The sequence below is a fragment of the Chiloscyllium plagiosum genome, unplaced genomic scaffold, assembly GCF_037043375.1.
Source record: "Chiloscyllium plagiosum isolate Xiang-an unplaced genomic scaffold, Cpla_swu_hap1 HiC_scaffold_24, whole genome shotgun sequence".
Classification (NCBI taxonomy): domain Eukaryota; kingdom Metazoa; phylum Chordata; class Chondrichthyes; order Orectolobiformes; family Hemiscylliidae; genus Chiloscyllium; species Chiloscyllium plagiosum.
In genome coordinates this window covers 21962400-21977595 of record NW_028270162.1, presented here as the reverse complement: position 1 = coordinate 21977595, position 15196 = coordinate 21962400, and the positions used below count along the sequence as shown (strand labels likewise).

At 44.2% G+C, this 15196-nt stretch overlaps 1 protein-coding gene across 2 annotated transcripts in view; it reads right to left on the bottom strand.

The window, feature by feature from the left end:
• LOC122562605 (uncharacterized) overlaps nt 1–15196 on the bottom strand; it is a 238931-nt gene that overhangs the window by 32044 nt on the left and 191691 nt on the right. For both annotated transcript variants that reach the window (XM_043715586.2, XM_043715585.2), the window contains exon 6: nt 1091–1287. In XM_043715586.2, coding sequence (XP_043571521.2) covers nt 1091–1287 — 197 coding nt within the window. The remainder of the gene's footprint in view (nt 1–1090; nt 1288–15196) is intronic.

Genomic DNA, 15196 nt, shown 5'->3' with positions numbered 1-15196 from the left:
TGGTGTCATCTGCAAACTTACTAACTGTATCTCTTATGCTCGCATCCAAATCATTTATGTAAATGACAAAAAGTAGAGAGCCCAGCACCGATCCTTGTGGCACTCCACTGGTCACAGGCCTCCAGTCTGAAAAACAACCATCCACCACCACCCTCTGTCTTCTACCTTTGAGCCAGTTCTGGATCCAAATGGCTAGTTCTCCCTGTATTCCATGTGATTTAACCTTGCTAATCAGTCTCCCATGGGGAACCTTGTTGAACGCCTTACTGAAGTCCATATAGATCACATCTATTGCTCTGCCCTCATCAATCTTCTTTGCTACTTCACCAAAAAACTCAATCAATTTTGTGAGAAATGATTTCCCACGCACAAAGCCATGTTGACTATCCCGAATCTGTCCTTGACTTTCCAAATACATGTACATCCTGTCCCTCAGGATTCCCTCCAACAACTTGCCCACCACCAAGGTCAGGCTCACTGGTCTATAGTTCCCTGGCTTGTCCTTACCACCCTTCTTAATCAGTGGCACCACGTTTGCCAACCTCCTGTGTCAGTTTCTTTTTAAACAGCATTTGATGTGAATTTATGTCTGCAATCTTTAAATAGTGATTGTCTGGAAATTAACGTTTCCTTCTATGTTGTGGCTTTAAGTTTAATGGAGCAACGATGTGGGCACTGATGAATTCTTTTAAGTCTACTTCGGTGAGAGAGTCCAAATACCCCAAACAGCAGCCCAAATACAGCAGGTAACAGGAGTACATCACCTAATGAAGGAGGTGGGGAGAATGAAAAAACAGCTCCTGAAAATCAAAAGTAATCCTCAAGAGAATGTCAAGAGGATCTAAATAGGAGCCTTCAAAGTGAAAGTATTTTGATTGCTGGTAGTAATGACAATAAAGCTGGTCTACTGCCCGCCCACCAATAACTAGGTCAGCAGAGTAAGAACACTTGAGCAAACCAAGATTACTATTAGAATCAGGTCATAGCTGCCCATGATTGTTTCACTACAAGATAGGACTTCGATCGCGACTGATGTTTTGCTGTTCCAAACTTTCAGGTATTTGAGCAACTGCTTTTTTTGAGCTCTTACTTTTCTTGCTGGCTTTGTTTGTGCTCCAGGTATTTGCAGTACCCATCATGCTCTTCATTTACGCTGGACCCTCTCTCTTCATATGTGCCATATTGTTCTCTCTCATCGGAACTGCAAAACTGGTCTCTGTCTTGTACTAGGGCATCGGTGTCCTTTGCCTTTGTAGAGGGGCTTACACAGCATTGCGTCACCCTTTCCTGAAATACAGATGGAGAGGATTAGAACAGAAAGCACTAAAATACACCATTGTTTTAAATGATGATTACAACATAAAACATAGGACATTCAGCACAACAGGTTCATGCCGGTTTTGTCCCTTCATGGGGAGATGCACCTCCATGACATATTCTGACAGCATCAGGCCCAGTCTCTGCAATTCTACAACTGGGGAGCACTTGTTTGGTACTGATGTAAGTGCCAATTGACCAGAGAATGAAGAGCTCCCTTCTGAAGCACACAGTACAATTCCCACAAAGTGCTTACAAGACCCTTATCTTCAATTCAGATTCATCAGGAGTGGGATGTGAAGTAGATTGGAGAGGATATGTAGCTTTTTAAAAAAAATTTACAAGAGGATGGCTGAATAGAGCAGAATTGTGATTTGAATATCTAAAAATGCAACACAGGAGCCATATTGTTATCAAACTCATGTTCATTTGCAAAACCCAATAAGAATGAACACAATGCGATACTAAGAAAGGCACCATTCATTAAATAGTTATCTACCTATTATGTACATATCAATTTATACAGAGGCTAGCATCTGCAAATGGTTGGTTAGTTGCAAAAATTTCTCTTTTACTCAGTGTGCATTGGGTCATGTCTTCCCTACACTTTTCTGTCATCCCTTCTCTTCACACTGCAAGGAAGTTTGCACATACAGATACAACAGTATCCTGAATCCCTGAGTAAGTGGCATTGGCTTTCTGTTATTTCCTTTACCTTAGATCACTTGTGAATCATAACCTTCCACAGACCCCTTGGCTTCCCAGGTGGTCGGACCCTAATTCCATCAGGTTAGTTCCATTTTCCCTTCAGAGTTTAAAACCAGATAAAGCAGAAATCAAAGTTTAAAAGAACTCTTGACACTAAGACTTCATTGAAATCATACTCCCAACATCTTTGACTCACTCAATTATATAGACAGGCAGTACTGGATACAAATTCCTCCCTGGTTTTGCATTTGCAGTTTCAGTCAGAAATATATATTTTGGACTAGTGTACAGTGATCTTGTGGCAGTATCACCTGGGAGCCAGGAGACCAGGTTCAAGTCCCAAAAGTGTGTAATAACATCTCTGAATGGGTTGATTAGAATTAATATTTACATAGGTCACACAGCTGTATAACTTGAGGACATGAAACATGTTTGAATTATTTCCTTAGTTGACACAGTATATCCCCAAAATCTTTTGTTTATCATCTTAAATAACTAAAGCCAAATCTTTCCAAAACATCGGACATTTACTGTTTCAATCAGCCAATGTCAGTCTGCTAACTATCTTACATTTAGTGATTTCTGCTTTTGTTTTGGAACGGAGGCCCAACCAGCATGGGAACAAGACCTGACCCCACGGTAACCTGCCTTTGAGAAGGGCTGACCAAACTGGTCACATGACCCTCCCCCACCCCCAGTTCAAGGCTGTGACTGGTGCCTAGGATTGACTAGAAGTAGACACATACCCAGGAAATGTTGGAGATGCACTGGACTTCAGGTGAGACTGCAATTTTGGGGGTTTCAAGTCCCCCCTCACCACCACATATCCTGGCAAATATTGAAAACAAGATGGCTGACCTCAAAGCAAGATTCAACATTCAAAGGGAATTGAGAGATGGTGTGTGTTCTGTTTCACAGAGACAAGGCTCACTCCTGCTACACCGGGCTGTGCCTTGCAACCGGAGGGTTGCTCAGCTCACTGAATGGACTGCTCAGTGTCCTCGGTCAAGGCAAGAGGCAGTGGGGTTTGCCTCCCAATCAACACCTCCAGGTGCTCAGACATGGCAAACCTGTGAGTTACTGCTCCCCAGACCTAGAATATTTAATAGTGAAGAGCCGTCCCTCCCATCGGTCACATGAGTTCACCTCCACTAACCTGACAGCAGTCTACATCCCACCCCAAGCACAAGTGAAGAATGCACTTGATAAAATATCCTATGCTACACACAGTCTTGCCATGGAATACCCTGAAACCTTGTTCATCATAGTCGGTGACTTCAACCATGTCAACCACAAGTGCTACCAAAATACCATTGAAACCTTGACTGTCCCACCACAGGTTCAAACATCTTTGACCATTGCTACACAGTCAAAGATGAAACTTTATTGCTGGAACAGCATAGCAGGTCAGGCAGCATACAGGGAACAGGAGATTCGACGTTTCGGGCACAGGCCCTTCTTCAGGAATTCCATTCCTGAAGAAGGGCCTGTGCCCGAAACGTCGAATCTCCTGTTCCCTGGATGCTGCCTGACCTGCTGTGCTGTTCCAGCAATAAAGTTTCAACTTTGATCTCCAGCATCTGCAGACCTCACTTTCTCCACACAGTCAAAGATGCCTACCAGGCCATTCACCATCCGTATTTTGGACAATCAGATCATAATGCTGTGCTCTTCCTCCTGGCTGACAAGCAGAAACTAAACGAGATGGCCCAGTACAGAAATTAGTGGATGAAACAGAAGGGTTTCTATGGTGCTGCTTTAGAGTCTGGTCAATATTCAAGGACTTAGTGGCCAACATAAACAAATATGCCTCTACTGTCATTAGTAAGTGTGTAGAAGACTGTGAGCCAAAGAAGTTAACCTGAATGTTGCCCAAACAGAAACCATGGATGAACTGGGAGATTCATTCCCTGCTGAAGTCCAGATCTGAGGCGTTCCAAGTCAAGCAACTCTGACCTATAAAGGAGATAGGGGTATGAACTTCAGCAGGCCATCAGAAACTCCAAAATGCAATACCAAATGGAGCTCAAGTCCCAGACTAACCACACAGACACCTGCCATTTGTGGAAAGGTTTACACGATAGAACAGGCTACAAAGTGACGTCAAACAGAATCACAGGCAACATTACATCTACGCGAAGTGCTCAATGTATTCTATGCGAACTTTGAACAGAAGGTCAATGAAATGATGTTACCTATCCCAACAGTCGCAGATGCACCTGTACCCACTGTCACTGCCAGAGAGGTCAGATCGGCCTTCTTGAGTGAACTCATGGAAGGCAACTGGCCCAGATGGAGTCTCCAACATGCACTCAGATTGTGTGAACCAGCTAGGAGGAATATTTGCTAATATCTTTAACCTCTCCTTACTTTGGTCTGAATTCCCTACCAGCCTCAAGAAGACTGCTATCATCCCAGTGCCAAAGTCATGCAACGTGCCTCAATGACTACCGACTGATAGCTCTGACCTCCATCATTATGGTGGAGTCATAGAGTCCCTACAGTTTGGAAGCAAACCATTTGGCCCAACAAGTCCACACTGACCCTCCAAAGAGTATCCCAACTAGACCCATTCCCCTATTACTTCTACGTTTTCCCCTGACTAATGCACCTAATCTACAAATCCCTGAACATCATGGGCAATTTAGCATGGCCAATTCACCTAATCTGCACATCTTTGGACTGTGGGAGGAAACCGGAGCACCAGGAGGAAACCCATGCAGACACGGGAAGAATGTGCAAATTCCACACAGACACAGTTGCCTGGGGCTGGAAGTGCTTCAAGAGGTTAGCCATCTCTCACATCAACTCCAGCTCTCACCTTGCCTCGATCCCTTGCAATTCAGCTATCAGTGCAAAAGGTCCACAGAAGGTGCCATCTTCTTGGCCCTACCCTCATCCCTGAAACATCTGGATAACAAGGATACCTATGTCCATCTCCTACTTATCAACTACAGCTCTACCTTCAATATCATAATTTCAAACAAACTCCGAGACCTAGGTCTCACCTCCCCTTTGTAACTGGATATTTGACTTCCTGACCCACAGACCGCAATCAGTTAGAATAGGCAACAACATCTCCTCTATGATAATCCTCATCACCAGTGCCCCACATTGCTGCGTACTCAGTCCCCCATTACATTCCTTACATACTCATGACTGTGTAGTCAAATTTGCCCAACCCCATTTATAAATTTACTGATGAAACCACTGTTGTAGATTGTCTCATCATTGTTTGAGATCCAAAGTGCAGGAAATAGCTTCAGTGCTTAGCGGTATGGTGTACAGAAAACATCAAATGGTCAGTAAAATGAAGGAGCTGGTCACTGACTTTAGGAAGTGGAGTGGAGGGCATATATCAATGGTGGTGAGGTGGAGATGGTCAATAGCATGGAGTTCCTGGGAGTGATGATCACCAAAAATCTGTCCTGGTCCATCCACGTTTACGTGATGGTCAAGAAAGAACAACATCACCTCTGCTTTCTCAGGAGGCTAAGGAAATTTAGCATGTCCACAAAGATTCTTACCAATTTTCAGAGATGCACCATTGAAAGCATCCTATCTGGATGCATTGTAGTGAGGTTTGACAACTGCTCTCCCCAAGACCATAAGAAATTAGAGTTGTGAACACAGCCGTCCATCACACAAAGCAGCCTTCCACCCGTTGACCCTGTCTACACTTCCCACTGCCTCGGGAAAACAACTAACATAATCAAAGACCCCTCCCATCCTGGTTATGGTCTCTTCTACCCTCTTGTGTCGGGCAGAAGATATAAAAGTTTGAAAAAAACACACACACACACACAAACAGATTCAAGAACAGACTCATCCCCGCTGTTATCAGACTTCTGAATAGACCTCTCAAATGTTATAGTTGATCCCCCTTTGCTCTTTGCTGCTGTAACACTGTATTCTGCACTCTGTTCTGCTACCCTGGTGCACTTTGTATAGTATGATCGGCCTGTAGAGCTCGCAAAACATTTTTCACTGTATCTCAATATGTGACAACAATCAATCAAATCAAGTCCAATCAGATCTCCAGCATCCATTTTTGTTTTTATTTTATTCTTACATTTTGTTCTTCTGTCAACATGAATTGCCACAGTTGCAAAGTCAAATAGATTCCAGTGAAGCTTTAATATGAGTCACTGAATCCTTGCAAAGCCAGCTCTTGAAATGTCTACAGGCAAGAACACCAACAGGCCACAAGAGGGAGAATGCATACTGCAAAGACCTCATTAAACAGTGAAGTTTTCCCAAAGAGACCTCAGCTTCTGGAACCACTTGTGCATCCATTTTAAAGATCCTAATAAAGGGCTTGGAGCCATGCCTGGACACATGCTTGACTTTCTACTTTATTAGCATTTCATTTTAAGGCAGCCATGAATCAGGATTAGTCTCATCTTTGGAATGAGAAGACAGAGAACCAAAAGCAAAACAGGAGTAAAATTTGAAATATTAGTGTATTTTCAGGAGTCTGCCTGTGAAGTATCGCCATAACAATAGGTAAATGGTCAACATGATTTGAGTAAAGAGAGACTTGCATTCATTACACCTTTCAGAGCATCAAGATATTCAAAAGTGCTGTGCCGATAATCATGCAGTTATGAAGTGTACTCATTGTTGTAATGTCAAGAATGTAGAAGCCAATTTGCACACAACAAAACCCCACTCGTGGCAAAGAGATAATGACCAGTTTCATGTTTATAAAAGGGAAATACCCTCCACAATAAATAACCTTAACTTTCAAAACAGACAAAATAGACTGTGGAACTCCCTCTGCGGGTTACTTGGAATTTTAGGAAATATTTACCTAAGTTCTACATGTTAAGCGTTCTAGTTGAGCTAAAACTAAAGACATTTCCAATATCCTTTTTCAACAATGAAAAGAACAGGTGTAACAGTCAAACAGGGAGGGGAAGGAAAACAATATACAGCAATGTGGACATGTCAGTGATTTTAATTACTGACTGATATCGAGATCATTTCCATCAAGTAACATAAATCAGCATTATAGAGTCAGAGAGATGTACAGCATGGAAATAGACCCTTCAGTCCAACCCGTCCATGCCGACCAGATATCCCAACCCAATCTAGTCCCACCTGCCAGCACCCGGCCCATATCCCTCCAAACCCTTCCTATTCATATGCCCATCCAAATGCCTTTTAAATTTTGCAATTGTACCAGGCTCCACCACATCCTCTAGCAGCTCATTCCATGCACGTATCACCCTCTGCGTGAAAAAGTTGCCCCTTAGGTCCCTTTTATATCTTTTCCCTCTCACCCTAAACCTATGCCCTCTAATTCTGGACTCCCCCACTCCAGGGAAAAGACTTTGTCTATTTACCCTATCCATGCCCCTCATAATTTTGTAAGCCTCTATAAGGTCACCCCTCAGCCTCCGACGCTCCAGGGAAAATAGCCCCAGCCTGTTCAGCCTCTCCACATAGCTCAAATTCTCCAACCCTAGCAACATCCTTGTAAATCTTTTCTGAACTCTTTCAAGTTTCACAACATCTTTCCGATAGGAAGGAGACCAGAATTGCAAGCAATATTCCAACAGTGGTCTAACCAATGTCCTGTACATCTGCAACATGACCTCCCACCTCCTGTACTCAATACTCTGACCAATAAAGGAAAGCATACCAAACGCCTTCTTCACTATCCTATCTACCTGCGACTCCACTTTCAAGGAGCTATGAACCTGCACTTCAAGTTCTCTTTGTTCAGCAACACTCCCAAAGCATTAAAGAAGGTTAAAAAAAAAACTACAATGGAAGTTTTGTAAAAAGGACAAGGAAATGGAGAACAAGAAAGATTGGGTCACATTTAAGATTAAAACACCAACAATGTCTTAGCTTACGATTTTCCATTTTTGGGTGGTTCTGAGCTAAAGAGAAAGGGTGGGGTGAACTTGTGGAGTGACTGGTTTGATACCATAGGAAGGATAAATCCCAGTACGGTGACAGGCTGGAACTAGAAAGCTCTCAATCTTTTTATCACAACTGGCACAGAGTAAACATTCAAAAATTCAGTGGCACAGCAGGATCTGTGAAAATGTCCACATCCACAAGAGCTCCAACTCTAGGCTCCATGTTTAAATGCCATACTGTAAATGTAACTGAGCGCTGAAGGTTTTAAATGAAACATTTAGTCCACTCATCCATCGTGGGTGACAACTGTACAGGTTTAAATATTTATTTGTATTAACCACCACACAACTCTCAACCGGCAATAAAATTCTTGACTGATGATCACTTTTTGCTGATATCAACTTCTGATTACACTCAGTGAGATCAATGCAGTGTCAGATGGAAGCTCATTTTCATGTAGCTTCAATTCCTTAAGCAACTACATGGTTTTTAAAAAAAAACACTTAATCATAAAGCACCAGCTTATATCCTGGCTATTTCTAAATTCGTTTTGAGAATATTCCTTTCAAAACGGGAGGGGAACTATAATTTAAAGGATGACATTTCTTCTATAATTGTAGTTGCCTAGCTTTTTTTGGAGCATTACAGGGATAATAATATACTGGCCGAAGGGAATGTACCATATTATAGGCAACAAGTGAGATTGCTGAAAAACCCAAGGAAGGTGACAAACAACAAACACAATGAGCTGGGTTTTGCCTTTCTGACACTGAGCAAGTCTGCATCAGAAAGCCAAAAATGAAGGTGGGGACCATAAGTTCCAAATCATCAGTCAATTGCTGCTGGCATCCATTTTGACTGGAACAAGAAGCATGATAGGTCGTGACACAATAGCCACAAAAAAAAACTACCAGTTTGAGCATTTTAGAATTCCTGCCTCGGTATTGAACATTCCCAGGTTTGTGATCTTCAGTGAGATGAATCAGTGGGATTTGTGTCTGTGCATGTCCATGTCCTGAAGCTTGAAATACATCACAGTAATTGGATTGTGAACCTAGGGGAGGCCCGTTGTGGAACATAGAACCTTGTGGCAGCTAAGTTTAAACAGCCTTGCAAACATCATATGTTGTAATCTAGTGCAGCACAGTTACACACTCTAAAAAGAGCAATTGTACCGTAACAGAACTCCTAAGAGCCGGTAGGCCTTGATGTTTTTGACAGCATATCCTAGCTGTCGCCTGAGGGAATGACTGGAACAGGTGAAAGAGGTAGTTACACATTGATCAGGATAGAGGTATGGGCAGGATCAGACTGCCTAGTTGCCTAGGCTATTGGGCCACTCCCTCCTGAGATATTTGTAATGTGGTATTAGCACAATGGCAGGTGATAGCAGAGTATAAATATCTCTCCAATAACCTAAATATGTCACAGGAGATACAGCCGGTCTTCAGGGAATCAATGGAAGAGTTTCCTAGTCCCACCATTCCCATGTTGACTCTCTGATGGAAATGGAAATGTGTTGCTGGAAAAGCGCAGCAGGTCAGGCAGCATCCAGGGAACAGGAGAATCAACGTTTCGGGCATAAGCCCTTCTTCAGGAATGAGGAAAGTTTGTCCAGCAGGCCAAGATAAAAGGTAGGGAGGAGGGACTTGGGGGAGGGGCGTCGGAAATGTGATAGGTGGAAAGAGGTCAAGGTGAGGGTGATAGGTCAGACTGGGGTGGGGGCAGAGAGGTCGGGAAGAAGATTGCAGGTTAGGAAGGCGGTGCTGAATTCGATGGATTTGACTGAGACAGGGTGGGGGGAGGGGAAATGAGGAAACTGGTGAAATCCGAGTTCATCCCTTGTGGTTGGAGGGTTCCTAGGCGGAAGATGAGGCGTTCTTCCTCCAACCGTCGTTTTGTTGTGGTCTGACGATGGAGGAGTCCAAAGACCTGCATATCCTTGGTGGAATGGGAGGGGGAGTTGAAATGTTGAGCTACAGGGTGGTTGGGTTGGTTGGTCCGGGTGTCCCAGAGGTGTTCTCTGAAACGCTCCGCAAGTAGCCGGCCTGTCTCCCCAATATAGAGGAGGCCACATCGGGTGCAGAGGATGCAATAGATGATGTGTGTGGAGGTGCAGGTGAATCTGTGGCGGATATGGAAGTTTCCTTTGGGGCCTTGGAGGGAGGTGAGGGGGGAGGTGTGGGCGCAAGTCTTGCACCTCCTGCGGTTGCAGGGGAAGGTGCCGGGAGTGGAGGTTGGGTTGGTGGGGGGTGTGGATCTGACAAGGGAGTCACGGAGGGAGTGGTCTTTACGGAATGCTGATAGGGGAGGGGAGGGAAATATATCCTTGGTGGTGGGGTCCGTTTGATTAGATTAGATTAGATTACTTTACAGTGTGGAAACAGGCCCTTCGGCCCTACAAGTCCACACCGACCCGCCGAAGCGCAACCCACCCAGACCCATTCCCCTACATTTACCCCTGCACCTAACACTACGGGCAATTTAGTATGGCCAATTCACCTGACCTGCACATTTTTGGACTGTGGGAGGAAACCGGAGCACCCGGAGGAAACCCACGCAGACACGGGGAGAATGTGCAAACTCCAGACAGTCAGTCGCCTGAGGCGGGAATTGAACCCGGGTCTCTGGCGCTGTGAGGCAGCAGTGCTAACCACTGTGCCACCGTGTCGCCCATAAAGCGGAGGTAGCGGAAATGACGGTGGATGATGCGCTGTACATGGAGATTGGTGGGGTGGTAGGTGAGGACCAGTGGGGTTCTGTCCTGGTGGCGGTTGGAGGGGCGGGGCTCAATGGCGGAGGAGTGGGAAGTGGAAAAGATGTGGTGGAGGGCATCGTCGACCACGTCGGGGGGGAAATTGCGGTCCTTGAAGAAGGAGGCCATCTGGGTTGTGCACCTCCACACACATCATCTATTGCATCCTCTGCACCCGATGTGGCCTCCTCTATATTGGGGAGACAGGCCGGCTACTTGTGGAGCGTTTCAGAGAACACCTCTGGGACACCCGGACCAACCAACCCAACCACCCTGTAGCTCAACATTTCAATTCCCCCTCCCACTCCACCAAGGATATGCAGGTCTTTGGACTCCTCCATCGTCAGACCACAACAAAACGACGGTTGGAGGAAGAACGCCTCATCTTCCGCTTAGGAACCCTCCAACCACAAGGGATGAACTCGGATTTCACCAGTTTCCTCATTTCCCCTCCCCCCACCCTGTCTCAGTCAAATCCATCGAATTCAGCACCGCCTTCCTAACCTGCAATCTTCTTCCCGACCTCTCTGCCCCCACCCCAGTCTGACCTATCACCCTCACCTTGACCTCTTTCCACCTATCACATTTCCAACGCCCCTCCCCCAAGTCCCTCCTCCCTACCTTTTATCTTAGCCTGCTGGACAAACTTTCCTCATTCCTGAAGAAGGGCTTATGCCCGAAACGTCGATTCTCCTGTTCCCTGGATGCTGCCTGACCTGCTGCGCTTTTCCAGCAACACATTTCCAGCTCTGATCTCCAGCATCTGCAGACCTCACTTTCTTCTCTGATGGAAATAGTGTGTTTAGTCTCACATTCCCAATTTTCATAACTTTGTAGGTTTCTCATCCTCAAGTTTATGTCCAACCCCTTTTAAAATACTGACAGATCAGTTTCCCATAACCAACTGTCTCAACAGGAACAATATTCTGTAAGCTCACTTTCTCCCAGCAGATCAACTAGTGCTAGACAATTCATGTATCTGGTTTTGCATTCCTCATTGAGCTGGAGAGTTGTTCTCACACTTTATTCTCTTCATAAAATATCATTTCTCACGCCATCCCAACTTGGCACTTTTTAAGCTGTTTTTTGGTGGGTCAACATCTTGGAACTTCCCCCTATAGCACTGAGACATTTACACAGCACCAACAGCAGCAGCAACAGTTCACAGGGATTCTTCACCACTAATTTAAGGGAATTAAGGATTGACAATAAATGTTGACCTTGCCAGCAAGGTCCACATCCCATCGCATCAGAAAGTATTATTTTACAAAAAAGTCATGTAAGATGGACTGTGTACATTGTTAACAAAACCCATCTTATACACAAGAAGTGTTTTTTTTTAAACACATAGCTACAAGTGACCGATCAGCTGGCCACATTACCACAGACTTGATGTTGATGTTGAAATTTGCAAAATAGACCTGCTAATGTTCAAATGTTGTGGGCTGCAGCAAGGCGCTGAACGAACACGGAGTAGCTACATCACTACTGCCTTATATTTAACCGGCTGTGGGACATACATTTATTTATATAACAAACTGAACATAAATGTAAGTTAAAGGGTAGCAAACATTGCTGTGAATGAGCAAATGAAACCAACCAAATGGAGAAAATTGTACTTTGTGCAGCTCTGTGTGCAAATTATTAACTAAGTGCAGCACAGCTAAATCGAATGTCAATTACCCAGATTTTAATGCATTCCATGATTCGCTGGATTTTCCAGCAACCTTTCTATAAAATTTATCAGGAATGCAAATAAGTTTTGCTTTAAGTGCACCTCCACTAGTAATAGCCAATCCAAAACTTTATATTATACAAACCAGTTCGTCCAAGAAAAGCAAATTCCTCCCATTATTCTCACCGAAATAGATCAGCAGCTACCAATCTTTCACTCTATAGTGTCATCAAAATTTAAATTCTTGCTTCAGATATTACCAGAATCTGGAAATATTATAGGATTCCACGATCACCTGATGAAGGAGCAGTACTCGGAAAGCTGTTGGACTATAACCTGGTGTTGTGTGATCTTTAACAGAGTCTGGAAGGATGGGATTAATATTTGTTTTCACTTTTGTGCTTTAGATTATAACTGGTCTCCTCTAACGATCTCCTTTTTGACTGCAGACATACTGAGCTTTTGTATCAGTGTGGAAACAGGCCCTTCAGCCCAATAAGTCCACACCGACCCTATGAACAGCAACCCACCCAGGCCCATTCCTCTACATTTACCCCTACACCTAATACTACGAGCAATTTAGCATGGCCAATTCACCTAACCTGCACATTTTTGGACTGTGGGAGGAAATCCACGCAGACACACGGGGACAATGTGCAAACTCCACACAGACAGTTGCCTGAGGCGGGAATTGAACCCGGGTCTCTGCCACTGTGCGGTAGCAGTGCTAACCACTGTGCCGCCCAATTGCTGAGTGCAAAACTGCAAAAGCCACTCCTGCACTGAAAACGACCACCTTAACCCAATGACGTACTAAAGACCACATTGTAAAGCAGCTGGCTCACTGAATTATCAGCTTATTCATACATAGGACAACAACTGCAAGAAGGTTTATTGCCACTGGCAGAGTATATGTGCTTATGAATGTGCTGTTAGGTATTTCTACAAGAATTCAAATCCTACAAGCCTACTAGAATCCATTGACATCTTACCAGCGTTCCAAATTATGTTTGTGCTCAATTATGCTTACCCCCCACACACACTGCCTAAGCAGTCTTTAAATGTTTAATCACAACTGTGGAGCAATATATCTGATGTATGTAGCGGTCTAATGTGGAAAGCACACTTATTGCTCAAGCAATAAGTCTTCTCTTCATCAGCCTATCACCTCCATGAGTATAGTGTAAGAAAATGTGCTGAAATGTAGCAACATTAATACATCTATCCAATGACCTTCTTGCTTTGGGTTCCTTTGCATTGTCCTTCAATTCCTCAATGAAATATTACATCTGAACTTAGGCTCAGAATCGATGGGAACAGTGAGGCTGGACAATCCTCAGCTGCAGCCTGAACAAGCAAGCCAGGAAGACCAGATGGAATCATGAGGGAAGTCACTAAGCTTCTGTCAAGGGATTCAAACAGTCCATGCAGTTTGAAAACAAACCCTTCATATTTCTTGATAACCAGACAAGGTAACAGTATTAAAATTTTTTAGGACGTAGCTATGAAGCTTGATATTTAACAACCAAGTAACTCCACAAAAAAAATTACTTAAAGTAACACTGGCATAGTCTCCTTAACTTCACTTTTGTAAAAGATCTCCAGCATCTAGCCGCTGCAATAAGAGACTAAGCACAATTTAACCAGTTATGATCTCCAGGAAATTCCATGATGCCCAGACTGTGCAGCAGTTCAGCAACTAGCCTCCTTAATGCTCCAGGCTAGGGGAGGAAAATCATCATAAAATGCAGAAACAAGGGATGAAACTTTTCCCTCCATAGGGTCGTGATGCATAAAGGAATTTGTTTCAGGATGGCAGCGAGTGATTCGAGGAGTTCTGCAGGGTCCAATTTGGGATCAAAGCATTCAAGCACAAAAGAACAGAGGACATTGTTGCTAAATTTGTAGATGGCACAAAAAGGTAGGTAGAGGCACAGGTAGCATTGAGGAAGCAAGGAGGCTGCAGAAGGACTTGCTCAGGCTGGGAGAGAGGGCAAAAAGTGGCAGGTGGAATATAATATGGAAAATTATGCACTTTGGCAGGAAGAATAGAGGCATAGACTATTTTCGAAATGGGGTTAGGCTTTGGAAATCTGAAGCACAAAGGCGTCCCAGTTCAGGATTCTGTTAAGGTTAAACAGGCAGGTTCAGTTGGCAGTTCGGAAGGCAAATGCAATGTTAGCATTTGCTCAAGAGGCTGAGAATACAAGAGCAGAAATGTACTGCTGTACAAGGCTCTGGTTAGACCACACTGGATTACTGAGAGCAGTTTTGGGCCCCATATCTAAGGAAAGATGTGCTGCCATTGGTGAGGGTCCAGAAGAGGTTTACAAGAATGATCCCGGGGATAAAGGGGTTGTCATACGAGGAGCAGTTGAAGACTCTGGATCTGTATTCAATGGAGTTTAGAAGAATGAGGGGGATTTGACTGATACTTACATATAACTGAGAGGTGTGGAGACACAGAGTGGAGGTGGAGAAGATGTTTCCTCTAAAAGGAGAGACAAGGACCCGGGGCACAACTTCAGACTGAGATGAGGAGGATTTTCTTCAGCCAGAAGGCATGCCATAGAGCGTTGTGGAGGTCAAGTCATCGAGTGTAATTAAGACAGTGGTAGGTCATTTCTCAATTGGTAAAGGGATCTAAGATTATGGGAAAAAACCAGGAGAATGGGGTTGAAAAACATACTTGCAATAATCGAATAGTGGAACATATTCAATTAATTCTGCTCCTATGCCTCGTGGTCTTGTGGTCTAAATTGAATAATTGGATGTTTGCCCCAGAGAGATGTTCACATCCCCCCATTCATGCAACCTCGAACTAAATGCTACGCCAGAAGGTCCAAGGGCGACTTTCTCAACTTGCC